Source organism: Platichthys flesus, chromosome 13, assembly GCF_949316205.1.
Source record: "Platichthys flesus chromosome 13, fPlaFle2.1, whole genome shotgun sequence".
NCBI lineage: Eukaryota > Metazoa > Chordata > Actinopteri > Pleuronectiformes > Pleuronectidae > Platichthys > Platichthys flesus.
This window is the reverse complement of record NC_084957.1, coordinates 7,213,732-7,229,136: the sequence shown is the minus strand read 5'-3', so window position 1 is coordinate 7,229,136 and position 15,405 is coordinate 7,213,732. Positions and strand designations below refer to the sequence as shown.

Below are 15,405 nucleotides of genomic sequence, written 5' to 3'. Positions count from 1 at the left end.
ATAAGGGTTATACAGTTTGACTTCTTTATATCTCTATCTGTTGTGTTAAATGTTACTGGAACAGAACTTAGTTATATTTTACGACACTTAACAATTTATTGATGAGAAAATGTGTTTTCTTTTATCGAAGCAGCCGTTGAGACCATGACTTCGGTCTGTTAACCTGACAGAGATCCGTCCCTGTGAGATATGAACAGAAAGGAAGCATGTGTTCTTTAGTTCACCTTTTTAAGCTTTAATGTTGTTACTAGTTCCTAAAACCATCAACATGCAAAAACAAATGTGTTGTTCTGTTTTTAGCTTATTGCCCTGTACACTGCAAATTACTCGATTAAGGGAGGCTTGAAGTTATTATTACAAGTCCCTTCTCCTAAACAGAAATTTAGATTCCTACTGAAATTGTGTGGAAGACTAGGATTGTTTTCCTAAATCATTACACGCACCCAGGGTGGTAAACAAGGATTTAACCTAAATGTGCATCTTATTGAATCATGGATGTTGGTCCTATAATTAGCCCCTCTGTGTAGATAGTGGCCCCTCCATGGCCCCTGATTTATAATTATCCTGGATCCGCCTCCGCACTGTTGACGGCACATTAAAGAAACTCACATACACAGTGTTCTGTTGGGAAGAGGTCATGTCTTGTGTTTGTTCTGGTTATTCTAAATGAAAACCTATGCTTTGTTTAAAATGTTCATAAAAACCTTGCATGTCACATCTCTGCATCTCTGAGATACAACTATCCAGATTAAATTAAGATGGATTCAAAGAATTGAATATCAGAGCCATGTGCTGGTGTTCATAGCCTGAGATATCCATCAGTTTGAGATCAAGCAGTGAATCCAGTGTTCTCCGACCACGGAAAATAACCTTGTATTTTGTCTGCCAGTGGTTTTATTACTTTATGCTTCTTCGTTCCTTTTCTCCACAGTTCATGAATAAAGCAATCATGAAGGTTAAATGAATGGCCTTGAATTGTGGTTGATTGCAAACTGCCAGAAAGATGCGATTTAAATGATCTTTTTTTTCTTCTCCTTATTAAAGCTCCTGTTCTTAATGAGTGTGCCCTCTCCCTGTGTCTTCTCCTGTTCGCAGGTCAGTGGGGTCAGTGCATCGGGGAGGAGTGTGGCTCTGGTGGGATTCAAACCAGGACAATATGGTGCGTCCACACGGAGGGCTGGACGACCCACCACTCCCACTGTCAGCACACAGTCAAGCCAGAGAGCCAGCGGCAGTGCTTCAAGGTCTGCGACTGGCACCAGGACCTGTTTGAGTGGGAGCTGTCCGACTGGGGGGGCTGTCTCCTCGTCCCTTTCTTTTCCAATGAGCTCAAGCTGAGGACAGCCGAATGCGTCACAGCGCAGCACGGCATCCAGAGACGCCAGGTCCACTGTGTACGCACTTCGAACCGCACCACGGTCACCTTGAGGATATGTGAATTCTTTTCCCAGAAGCCACCTGTGGAGCAGGCTTGCCTGGTCCCCTGCCCCCAGGACTGTGTGGTGTCAGACTTCACCTCCTGGTCAGGTTGCAGCAGAACGTGCGGTGCCGGCCTGCAGCATCGGACTCGACACGTCCTGGCCACACCCATGTATGGAGGGGCACACTGCCCCAACCTGACCGAGACCAGGACTTGCACTCGCTCTGTTAATTGCCCCGCCGGGGAGGGCGAGTACCAGTACACACTTAGAGTAGGGGCCTGGAGCGAGTGCAGGCTACCCCATCACAAGGACGCCCTGTTAAGTGGAAGGACCACAGTGGATTTCAGCACCAGCTCCAATGAGAACAACACAGTCACGCTGCACACACTGACCCCTCACCACCACTCACACCACCACCACAACCACCACCACCATCACCACACTCATTCACTCAACAAATACCACATGTCTTGGGAGCTGGAGGTGGGATACCAGACACGACAAGTGCGCTGCACACGCAGTGACGGCAAGAATGCCATGCTGAGGTAAGTCCTTCATCGTTTCCCACAGAGTTCTATTCAGTCTCTGGATGTAACAGGGTGCACGTGCACCAAGGTCACTCTCACACACAACAGAATACAAATGAAGTGTAAACACACTGAAGAGTGAAAGATAAGTTCTCGTGTGAGAGAGAGAACTGCGTCGCATGCTGCAGCTGGATGGACGGTAAAAACGTTATGGACCATAGCGCGAGCGTGCAATAGTGCCACAGCATGAGATCTCCTTTGTTAACATCGGAAGAGTCAAACCTTTTATGAGTCATTATAAAACTGTGGCAGGACCAATTGGAATATGGCGGGCTGCCGCACTCAAGATAATGAATCGGAATGACTGCCATTCACAAGAACAGCAAGGAGCCACAGCCTTTCATACATTAAGAATAAATACAAGTGAACCTGAGATAAATACATTGGAAACAAACACACAATCCGGGGAAAAAAGGGCATTTCTAAAGGTCTAAGATTAGAATGAAATCATGGTGGCTGTGTGAGATGAGCTGGGGAACAGAGCTGCACAGATAACTGGATTCATCTTACATTAATCTCTTTATCCACGGATGGAGCAGAGGGTGAGCAAGGAGAAGGATCTGCGGTTGAACGGGGACGTCTGTGAGGTGAACTCCTCCCAATGGAGTCCGTTGTTTTTGTGGTATTTTTTAATAAGAGGGACATGATCAATGGTCAATCCGCCCCTCGTGATCTCAGTGGGACTCTCTCTCTTTGTGTGGAGGTGTTTTCGGTGAACGGAAATCAGTTTCCTGTGCTGGTTATTTATTCAATTATAACTAAATCATGTGAGAGCTGGTGTTTCACTCGCACACAGGCATGGTGGTGAGCCACTATTGTGTTGTATGTCAAGTGCTGCTCCCCTGCTCGCCCCTGTTTTAGCTAACCCTGGTATTTGAATTTGATAAGAATGGATTTTTGTGGACACAGACACACACAGACACACACAGACAAACACACATACACACAGACACACAAAGTAATAAACAGCAACCCATCTTGTGCTTTCTCTTCGAGCAGAGAGAAAATCATTGCATGTATATTATATTGACTAAATGCCACCGTACCATCTGTTTGGTGTAAAGTGACACTATTAGCTGACTGTTACGATCAATCAGCGGTTGCCATTCACGGGAGCCATTCTATCAATAATAGGCTTGTGGAGTATTGCATTTTTTTGTATTATTGTTTGACATCTCTTCTATATTTCTAGTCACGGAGAGAAAGATGAAAGCATTTGCCAGCTTTTGGGATTTAAAGGCATGTATGGTGTTGCGTGATTTGAGGATCATGCCAGGTTTCACATGCGAGCTGTGGTCGTCCCACGCTGGGCCGATCTGCAGTGAAGCAGCTTAAAATGTCTGTGACTTGTTATGGGTTTGGATATTCTGCCTGTTATTATCCTCTTCCAGGCAGGTTCACTGGCTTCACGGCTTCAGTGTGAAGGGACCATTCATCTTACAGTGTTTGATAAGCACAGTTTGAACCGAGGAGGATGGGATTTTATTTTTTTTATTTTTTATTATCTATTCCCCACCTGAATTCTGTCTAATTCTGCTTTTCTAATTACGGCCTAATTACAAAGTAAATCTCTAAAATGAGCGCCGTACTCACATCTTAATATCCCAACCAATTACACTATCCAAATTCAATAGTTAAACTAATTACATGACTAATGCACTTGATTTATTATATTTTTCAAGTGAGGATATCGGCTCCGTGTAGCGTTTGTGTAAAAAGGTTGACTCAATGTCGCGAGACCTTTACTATTAGGATGGATAATGGCTTCCAATATTGTCATGCAGGAGTGGAAGCTGCAAAGGTCACTGGTTCGTCAGGGGATCCAGATTTCCATTAGAAGCTTCTCCCAGCAGAAGCTATTTCTTACAGCGGATTTAGCTCATTTTTTTTACTGTATCTACTGTATTGTAACCACAGGCACACTTCACACCCCAGGTCGGAATGTACCTGCTGTTACCTGAATCCTGTGTCCGTTTAGAGATTACAACGTGTTGATCCTCACATTAACATGATGCATACGCAAGATGCAACACCCACACAATAGATCAGGGCAGCAGTGAGTGTTTGATTGGATCAGTGGGCTCATCATCAGCATCAGAATTGAAGAGTGTTGAAATCAACAGCTGTCTTGATGTGAATATTTGCCAAATTGTGAACCCTCTCGAGTGTAGAGAAAGAATACAAAATTAGAGAGAGAGAGTTTTGTGGCCTTGGCTGGAATCCTTCAGTAACAGGAGTAGTAGTGAGTCTGCAAACAAAGATGCAGAAGGTTGCGTGCGCAGGGTCGAACAGCGGGTGTACCACAGGCCTACCAGATGCTGCTTATGAACTCTACTCTCAAATCATCAAGGGCAACAAAAAAAAAAGTTGTGAAATAAAAATCAATCCGTCAAGGCGTCACTATTGTTGTACTTTCCTGTTTTCTTCCCGGGCTCCAGTCTCTGTACCAAGGACAGCTCCCCTCTGACCTTCCAGGCGTGTGTGAAGCCCAAAGACTGCCACATATCCGATTGGTCGTCGTGGAGGCCCTGCTCCAAAACCTGCCGCTCCGCCGACCTGTCTCCCGGCTACCGCCTCCGGGCACGGATCATGACACAGATCCCTGTCGGCGGAGGGAGACGCTGTCCTGTCCTCGAGGAGAAGGAAGCCTGCAACATCATGGGAGATTTGCTTCCAAACTGCCCCAGGTACACTTCTTAATGTTTCTAAAAGTTTATCCGGAAGCCATCAATCCTCCATTTACCTTTAATCTACTGATGCAGATGTTTACGCAGAAAATGTCCAACTCCTAAATCGAATTAATGATTTGTAATTTTCTTCTCTGAGCTTTTTCACCTGATTAATTACGAGAGGAAGCCTAGAGGCGGCAAATATTCATGATTTCACTATTCACTGACTTTCAGCATATTTTTTTTACCTCAATTATCTTGTGACACCCACTGTAACCGTTCAAAGCTCCTGACCCAGTGGACATGACGCGGATGACAAGCAGTGTTTGACAGAAGCTCATTGTTTTCAGGGTCAACTGAGTCGCGACAGGCCTTAGCTAATATTAAACAAAAGTAGTCAATAGAGAATCATTTTCTCCCTGCTGGTAGATTTAGTTTAATTTTCTAAATCTACACCGAGCGCCTGAGAGCAGAGGATTTACATGATTGGAAGAAAACTCATTACGGAAATTAAGCATTTGATAGATTACTACAGGCTGTTGTTCTCGTAAACTCCAGCGTTATTATCGCTTTCTGCACTGCTGGATTTTTCAATGCTGGGACCAAACATTTATTTTAGAAGTTTGTAAATTAAACTAATCTGACGTACAGAGAGAGAGGCTCTCTGCTCTCACCAATTTGCCGCTTCCTTTGTGTGAGACTCTATTTTAAAACCACTGGCTCTGCTGTGTCCACACTGATATGTTCTCCTCTTTGAGTGCATTCATTTATCAATTTGGTTTTGAATGGATGGCAGCTTTTTTTTTTTTTTTACCAAAAATACACCAACACCATTTATATCCGACATCACTCAGGTACATGTGGAGGACCACCGACTGGGGCGACTGCCGCGTCCTCCCCTTGCTGAGCCAGCAGGCCCGGCGGCTGGTGAACACCAGTGTTCTGTGTGGAGAGGGGATCCAGACCAGGAAGACCTACTGCGTTCAAGTCCCTGATGACTCAGCACCACATCACAGGAAAGAGGGTACGGGAAAAATACAAACCTCTTAATCACAGTTAATCCGGGGCTTGCTGGAAGCTCACGGTGACTCAAGAGATACAACACAAATAAATTCCTCATTAATTCGGTGCTGTGTCTGGATATGAGCCGTGAGCATACATTATTAAGGTTAAAGTTAGCAGCAGAGCATGTTGGATACTTTGATTAACGAGGGCAACAAAAGGCAAAGAACAGCCTGTGTTGCTGAAAACTAATCTTTATTGTGTGGAGACAATACGTATCATTTTCTTATTCAAATTGTGTTTTCTTGATTTTCGGTTCAGGGCACTTGTGACCTCCTGGATATTTGATTTCATTTGCAGTTGTAGAATTTTTAAATTTACATGTATTATGGTTCAAAAGCCACAGAGCGGCATTAGAAACATTTTGGCATATGCTTATATTGCTTCTCTCTAACCACCTGCCTCTGTAGTTTGTACATTTTTATAGAATGTTCATGTTAGAGATGAAGTGTAGCCTTTATTCCTGATATGCTTAAGTTTGCTTTTGCAGTTTCCCAAGTGAAATGTGCAAACACCATATATAAAAAAACGACATGCTCGCTGCCTTGTGATGCAACAAAGTTCCCACTTTAAACTAATAGAGTCGGACACAGAAGCCCAAATGATTCCAGATGAACACATCAGCTTCTCCGCCCATGACGTGTGTAGAGGAGTGGTGGATGTCTTTGTCCTGCTCAGGGAGGAAAGTGGTATATTAAGGTAAAAGCAGGCTGTCCACCAATCACCGGGTTGCTGTAAAGATTCCTTTGGCATTAGGGAATAGAAGACGCTCGGCAGGTACTTTTTACTTCTAATAACTAATTTAAAGAGAGATACTTATACTCAAGTACAAAAATGTATCTGTCCCTTGTGCCCAGCAACATATCAGCTTCGTCGACTTTTACTTGGGTACATTCTGTCTATTTTTTCCTACTTCATGGGCGACTGTGGCTCAGGAGGTAGAGTGGGTGGATCCGAGTGTCCCCTGTTCCCCGTGCTGAAGTGTCCTTGGGCAAGCCCCTGAACCCCAAGTTGCCCCTGATGGTTGTTTGTGTGTGAGAGATGTGTGATAAAGAAAGTGCAGCACGTACTGTCGATGCACCTGAATGTGTGACTAGTCATCAAGACCAGAGAAGTACAATATAAATACTGCTCCATTTATTATTTACTTTTTTAATTTCACTAAAGTAAAATGTTTGAGTACTTCCTCCACCTCTGCCACATTATATCCAGACGGCTGCGTCTATAAAAAAGGAACAGACAGCTGCCTGGGCTTTGTTTTATAAATGCAATAAATACTCCACGAGATGCAGAGGCTGATATAATTCTCTAACTCTGCCCTCGTCGTCACACGTGGACGATCTCGAAATGCCCCCAACTACAGACGTTATTACAGCCGCCGTTTAAATAAGTATTTTCCTCTGTGTTTTCAGTCTCACCTCCTCCCATTAAAGTTACTGTGGAAATCTAACCGGCGCAAATCACTTTAATGCGGGGGCGGCCGAGGTAGCATCCAGGATTGCATTATATTCTGCAAGCATCTGTGTAATTGTGTCTAGCCGGGATTGTAAAAGGAAATTGGTACTCTCCAAAAACAAGTAAAAATAGTTTTATGAGGTTGAGAAATATGGCCACTGGTGCTCAGGTGAACTGGCAGCGGGAGGGAATTGATTGAACACACACACACACACACACACACAGACTCACACAGAGAAACAAACAGGTGACAAACAAGAAACCCGAGGGACAAAACAAGCAGCAGAAACAAGAGGAGTGAGGAAGAGACGGAGCCGTCACCGTGAGACATGCAGATTTAACACGGTGCCATTAAAATGCACAACAGCTGCAAAACGAATTCAGTGGATGTGGAGGATTCATTTCAGGAAAGTGTAAAGCTGCTGAGGTTAGTGAAAAGGGGACAGAGCCTCATCTTGTGTTGTGGTGTTTTGTGTTTACTGCCGCACTAACACACAGACTAACAGTTGGATGAGGGAAGTCAGTCGTCTGGCCAAACTGCTGCTGCTGCTTCTCTTTCACCGAATCCCTCAGCAGACATGAAGGGGATCTCAGTTCAAAGTTTAGTAACCTTTGACCTGAGAGCTGAGAAAACTTGTAGGTTAAGTGTTTTGGGACCACTAACTGATCTACCAAATGTCAGAAGGTTGAACTCAAATTGTTTTTTTGCCATAGGTCAACTGATGCTTGATGTTTAGAGTGCGTTCTAGGACTTTTGAAAAACAGTCAACAATTTTAACTAAATTGTTTAGTTCAGTATCGATATCAGGATTAATTGTATTGTTTCACTTTAAACATCTTAAAACAAACTAGAATGTCACTCATCAGAGCTCATACCTCCGCCAAGGCCCATCAGCCCCCTTAAATTAAAGATATGCCCCCTTATTTTACATAGATCCATGAGAAAAAGAATCTTTCTCACAACGTTAGTAGATCAGTTCTTTGGTCCGCCCCCTGATCCGTATCTATTTCAAGATTTTGTGGGTTCCTCCCTGTCACACACCACATCCCTCCACCGAGTTTTGTGTTAACTTGCATACAACAGATTTACTGACAGGACAGGGGTGAAAACACAACCTCCTTGTTGGATCTGATTTATAGATATTCAGGCCTCTTTTCTGACCCTAGTGTACATGTGCACATACATATACAGCAACACACATACACATATATGTGGCAAATGATTACTGCTGTTTTGATGCATTACCTATCTCCCTTTGCATACAAACGAACACACTGCTTAACATTCATTAGTCGCTCGACTTGATTTCAATTTTGCCTTTTGACAAAATTAACCTTGGGGCTTCACCAGAACCAAATCAGCTGAGCCGGTTGTGATCCCTCTGTTACAGGAGAACATGTCAGTTAATGGTTTGTTTGAAGCTGTTAACAACGCAGTGAGGAATTCATTCTGCTGCCGTGTTTTCATTGTTCCGCACTTGGCAACCCGCCCGTGTTTAATCGGATGCAATACATATGAACAAAGGAAATGAGCTGTAGTCCTGATTAGCTTTTTACAGTGGGAACGTTTGACCTAAACTCTCTCTCTCTCTCTCTCTCTCTGCCTCAAACTCAAAAATTGAGTTTCCTCAGTCTGAGCTTTGAAATGAATAACACGTAAGATTAAAGGAGAAAAAACTCTAGTCCAGGTTGAATCACAAATGTTTCTGTTCACTCTGTGTGGAGGAGAACATCCACAGATATAACTATATATAAAAATATATGCTCAAATCTTTAAAGAGGTCCTTTCATAAGCTGTCTAAAGGAACCTCAAGAATCCAAGGTTGTACGTGCCACAATAAAGTTAATTGCTTCTTGCATAAAGATAGAAAAACAATTACGAAATGTGCCAGAGACGCTACAGCAACCAGTGTCACAGATAAACTCCACACGGCTTGGCTCAGAAGCGATCCTCCTCAAAAGTTCCAATGGAATTAAATAAAAGTCATTAGCTTACAAACTCTCGCCGCCTCACATCAGGTGTTTCGTTTATCTCTTTTAATTGGGCACAGAGGTTTGTTTTTAATGGCTTTCGTCAGCGAGATCCTCTTTTCCAAATAACACATTTTTTCCACCTGATGAAAATAACCATTTAGCAAATAATCCCATTGTAATGTAGTCTCCATCCAGATTTCTTGCCAATGTGTGCACCTGATGAGAGGACACGTGTGGAATACGAATGGCGGCGGCTCTTTGAAACCGGTGGATGTGAGGGACGGAGATCAATACGTCAGCTGTAACGTTGACCCGGGCGGCTTTAGTTCATGTAAACAGATTTGGCGGCATATGTGTGTGTGTGTGCATTATATAGCACTACACCTACTGGGGATCTGGTAATGTGGAAAACCATTTGCTCCTGTTTGATGTCTACTGGAGGTAACGCAATTGATTAAAACACACAATCACAATCCGGGAAGGGGAACAAAGCAGGAACATATGTGCCGAGCACTTTACCTGCGCGTTTAAGCAAGCATCTCATTTGAACAAAAGGAGATCCAACACCCTGCAAATTGCTTTTGGGTGAGAAGACAAAATGCACAATGGACATTTGGGGAATTTCTCTTCGGGCTCTCATTTAAATGGAAATTTGCGTTTCAATGATGTGCGGAGGTGCATCAAAATGGAATATTAGATTGAATAAATCCCCCGTGTTGTCGCCGGGTGAAAAGAAACCCTCTCATTGCGTGGGAGAGACTGATGTCAGAGCCCATTACAGGTGGCAGAGCGCTCTGCGATCTACAAATGATGCCAGCCGTGTTTAGCCGTGAATTGGTTATACCGTGACTTGCCTTCACTATCTCCCTTCTCAGCTCCTGTTTACTCCTCTGGCTCGCCGCTGCCCTCCATTTGATATTCTCCCGAGCCAGGCACGAGATGAGAAGAGCAATTTTCCCCCTGTTCCCTCTGTTTTCTCCTTTATTTTTCACTCCACGTAAAAACAACTTTGCTAAATCTGCCCCTGCTTCTCACCACAGTGTGCAACATTCGAAGCTGCAGCCGTTAGTAAGGTCTATCTGCGGCTGTAACTGACATCCTTTTTTTCAAGTCCAATGACGGTGATGCTTCTTCATCCTCTTCTCTCTCTTCATTACATCTAGAGTGCACACACACACACACACACACACACACACACACACACACACACACACACACACACACACACACAGGCACACACACAGGCACAGAGGCACATTCACAAACACATTCCACCACTGCTGATTTAAGCCTGATTAGTCCTTTGCCTGTGTTCTTGGTTTGTTTGTTCAGTGTCCAGACCGGTGAACACCAGGCTGTGTGCTGCCATGGAGCCCCCGTCCGCTGTCCAGTCCTGCTCCATCCCCTGCCAGAACCACTGCCTGCTCTCCCAGTGGACAAGCTGGGGCGCCTGCCTCCACGACAACTGCAAAGAACCCCAGGGGAAGAAAGGTACGATGTAGCACACGGCAGTGGAGGGAATCCGAGTGAATGAGCTTTGGCTTGAACAATCTGCCGTGACGGAATGATCAGTGGAGACAGTTGTCATTATGCCATAATGTTTTTTTTAAACAATGTGCTCAGGGTATCGATGCTTCTGTGTTCTATGCTGAGAGGATCTGATCCATTCATACTGAAGTCACCGTCCACGTTGGTCTGGGGTTCCATGAATGGACGCCTGATCCCACAGGTCATTCCAGTGGGTGGAGTAGTTGAACCTAGCGCAGGTACAGGCAAACATTCTTTGGGCTGCACATGGACACCTGCATAGGGATGGCTGTCACACCAATAATCTTTTAAGCCCATGCGTGCTTTTCTAAAGTGTCCTAAAAAAACACTGTGTCCTAAAATAAATCTTCCACGGAGAAAGACACTTCCCCTTCACTGATGACTCAAAAGAAGAGAAAGGGGATTTGTAGAGTGAACACATTTTATGTCATGTTTTTTTTTTTTTTATGCATATTTCATGATAGCTTCCCGAAACAATCACCAAATTAACCTTTAATCATAACCAGCTGTCTCATTAGCATAACGTTTCATATTTACCATGCGTCACCCCCCTTCTTACTAATGCATGAGAAACAACATTCCAATGTATAGGCGAAGTCTTGTCATACAATCCAGTTAGTGGTGGAGAAACATGTCTGATCCCCGGAATACATGCTACACAGCTGAGGGTGTGGAATTCAGGCACAGTGTTTTCCTGCTGTTTGACACCTTCTGCCAGAAACACCTTCCAGCCCACAGAGCTCAACTGGTGTTAACGTAAAGATGAAACTAGCGACTGTAGTTGTCACCAGTTGGTTGGTGTACAGTTTGGAAAACATGCATCATCCTTCAAGCTGTGTTAAAGGTTCTTACAGAACACTGTTCGACAGGTGGACGTCAGACCACTGACCGCCTGTTAACAAGTGATAGGAGTTCTTCATGTGTCCATGATGTCACCAGTCACACTGTCACGGCTTCTCATAACACCAGAATACATGATGTGCACATAGGTGTGAAGATTTCACATACGCTTCACATGCACATAACAGCTTCCTGTGCACACTTTTCACCTGACTTCCTAAAACAGAATTTTTTGACAGATACTCCTGAAGGGTTTTGTGAGTGTTTACACTAAACTCTCAGAATCTGGTTAGAGGTGTCGTAACGTACCAGTTTGGACAATTACCACCATATAAAAAATATCACATTAACACTTGATTCCTAATATATTAAATATTTCAGTCCCATTTGACATCAATTATCAACACCAACACCAACATCTCTCTCTCTCTCTCTCTCTCTCTCTCTCTCTCTCTCTCTCTCTCTCTCTCTCTCTCTCTCTCTCTCTCTCTCTCCCTCTATCTCTCACTCGATCGTCTATTCACTTGGAATTAGGACTAAATGTTTTATTCACAACATAATTTTTTTTAAATCTTCCAGATTTATTATCTGACAAGTTCTGTCTTGCGGTCTGATCTCCTGAGCTATCTCACTTATCTTGTTGTATTACTTGAATATGATTATATAACCGATGTTAAGAATATCTTCTTCTTCTTTGATCACAGAGATTGGAGGTTGATGTGCATTGTAGTGATATGTGAACATTTGAACATTTTAATTTATTGTAATTATTAGTAGAAGTACTATTGATTATATCATTAAAGTGAATTACTTTGGTCATAATAATCATTAGATCCCAGATTGAGTTTTACAAAGGTTCTACCACTCATGATAAATACACTGTTCAAAACAGGGAAACTGACACTCAACAATAATGATCTGTGGTGTTGGCTGTGGCCACGTTGCACAATGAGCTGTTGGCAGAAATCGACACCTAAGAGCTGAGTACCTTCAATATGGTCAACAGGAGCCTTTACACTACAACCTGAAAGCTACTACACATGTACACGTTTTCAATTCCACTGCCCCCCCCCTTCCCCAATGTTTTGAATGTCTAAACACTAGATAGTGCTGTGTGCTTTGGCAACAGCAGGGCGCTGAAAGGGAGGGTGGAGTTGCTGAGCCTGACGGCGGCAGAGAGAGAGAGCGACAGCGCAGGAGAGGGATGTAGTAACAGCGGGAGAGAGAGGCGGTGTGTGTTTGAATCCTAAATTGTTTGTTGATAAGCGTCTTGCTGAGGGGAAGTGCGCTCGGGAAGGAGGCAGTGCACGTAGAGACCAGAGCAGACGAAAGACAGGAAGAGAGCACACCTGTAGTTCGGCTCTCAGTCCCCAGGAGGGTGATAGGAGTGTGAGCAGATAAGATGCTTCCTGTGCGTGTGTGTGTTTGTGTGAATGTGTGTGTGTGTGTGTGTGTGCGTACAATTAGGTGTGCTGAAGTGTTCCGTGTGCTTCTGCTGCGTGAATGTTCTTGTCTTTTTCGCACAGGTGAGCTCGTGTCATATCTGACTGCCTTGGAAAGGTTACACATTGTGTGTAGTGGTGCAGTGTGTATGTCTGAGTCGGTGTCATGGCAGTGGCGGAGCTCCGGGTGTGTTAGCGCTGTGCTAAAAGGGCAACATGACCTTGTCCCTGCCATGAGTAAATGTGCATGAAAACGCCCCGGGGAGCGACTTGAGGGTGCGTTGTTCAGGTCAGTGCCCACAAGCCCCAGCCCAGGATCTCTGTGGGATGAGCCGTCCCCTGTCGCTGACAGTGTCATTAATATATTTCAAGGAGTAGAAAACACAGCATATGTGGTTCCGCACAGGGGTGTCTGGTGGCATACGCTCTTTTGATGGCGTTCATAAAGAGCCGGAGCCCAAAGCTAGAAAAAAAAAAGAGTATGAAACCGATAAAAACCCACTCGCAGGGAGCCTCTGTTGCCTGGGAAGCAATGAACTGTTATTGAGTAGGAGAGTATTGTTATGATCCAAGTCGTTCAGCGTTGAGTTCCTTGAGATTCAGAGAGTTTCTTGCTCTTATATTGAACGCGCACTTAAACGAGACGTCTCCCGACATCAGAATAAACTGTGTTCCGTTTCTAATGGAAAGGCCCGCGGGATCCTGCTTTCCAGGTGGAGGAGCCGGGCGGCCGAGATGCTTGTGCTGCCCCAGCTTTGCTCTCTGGAAAATTACCAATTTAAATTGCTTTAGAGTGGCTTTATGTGCTTTTCACATTCCCTCCATGTTATCTCGGCCGATCGCATTTTGCAGCTATGGGGGGGAAATGAATTCAACATGGGAGGTTACTGGATACAAATTTTTTTCCAACCTAGGAGTTTGCTTTGCTGGAGTGTCGGGGTATTTCTGAACAACAGTGTGATGAAAATCATTGGAAAGCTCTCGTTTCCCTGGAACAAACCCGGTATGACCAAGAAACCTTTCAATTATTAATATCCACGGGGGCATGCCCACACCAGATTGTGTTATTTTTGCGGTTTGGATGTGAGCAGCACTAAGTGGTCTGGGCAACGCTGCGATCGATCCAGCATCTCTTCGCTCCTCGAGATCTCACCGGGGCAGCGACGCTCGGGTCTGGCTCCCGAGCCGGGGCCTCACGCCAGCGGATGGTCAGGGGAGGTAATCTGTAGACCGGCCATTCCGGGGTCGGACAGTTGCACCGGTGAAGGGAAGGAATGCAGGACCTTTCTGCCAAGGGACTGAGCTGTGGTGATATGAGATTCTAAAGTGCTTGAGCCCTACACTGTTATTTATAACATATATATATTTAAGGAGAGAGACTGCCCATCAAGAACATGAGGTGTCCACTCAACCTTCAATGAAGAAATGAATGTTTCATCAAACATCTTTCAGTGTTTTAGACGAGGGAGTAAGAATGAAGCTAGAGGCCAATTAGGTAATTGATCAGGTAAAATCTCAAGATGCATTAAGGAAGAAGAAAGTGCGTGGCTGAAAGCTGGCATGTACGGTGAAGTTGTAATCCAGTGTTTTATGAAGTCACTATGTGAAGCAGTCAATTTCATTTTGTCGATAAGGGCCCACACTGAGGTTTGTCTGGGTAAAGTGCCTGAGAAGTGACACCTCCAAAAAAAGGTTCTTGAAACACAAAATACAGGTTTAACATGTCATGCATCTTTGTTGTTTCACTTTGTTGCAGCAGAGTCAAACTCGTCTAGCTCATAAAAAGGCTGCTAGGTATCATCCATAATGCAAAGCTTTTTAAAAAACAAACGTCTCTGGAAATGTAAGAACAACTGCGATCGGTCCGCTCGGTTTCACATGTCATGTGCGTGTCTGTTAGTTTCCTGACAATCACACAGTTTAACGTTCGTGCACAACTTCTCCCCTGTCTATGCTGAAATATCTGTAAAACTAACTGTTCAATATTCATCAGCTGCGACTGCAACATAACAGGCAACGACCGAAATACTCATTGGCAAGTAAACAAGCTCACAACAGCCACATACCTGGACTACAGTATGAACCAGACTTTAGCTGCTGCACTTAAATCTTCAGACCTTGCTTCAGATGAAACCGTGAGCGACGGTCATGCACGTGCCCCCCCCCCCCCCCCCGATTCACAGTCATCAGATATGATTAACTCCTCCACTAAGCCTCCGGGCTTGATTTTAATCATGTTATATCTAAATTGCATCATAGGATAAGCCATACGCGTGTCCTGTACTTATCTTCTTATATGTATCTGTAACCTATATGTCAGTGCACATACAGCGTGCATTAAATCCTCATAAACTTGTGTATACCCTAATTAGTACATAGCTTTTTGTGTAAATTGTGTGACGTGGTT

The 15,405-nt window shown here is 44.2% G+C and overlaps 1 protein-coding gene across 1 annotated transcript in view; it reads left to right on the top strand.

Moving 5' to 3' along the window:
- Positions 1 to 15,405, top strand: part of thsd7ba (thrombospondin, type I, domain containing 7Ba) — a 128,622-nt gene that overhangs the window by 32,598 nt on the left and 80,619 nt on the right. The window contains exons 2-5 of the mRNA XM_062402751.1: positions 1,096 to 1,966; positions 4,447 to 4,695; positions 5,532 to 5,701; positions 10,501 to 10,659. Of these exons, the coding sequence (XP_062258735.1) occupies positions 1,096 to 1,966; positions 4,447 to 4,695; positions 5,532 to 5,701; positions 10,501 to 10,659 (1,449 nt within the window). The remainder of the gene's footprint in view (positions 1 to 1,095; positions 1,967 to 4,446; positions 4,696 to 5,531; positions 5,702 to 10,500; positions 10,660 to 15,405) is intronic.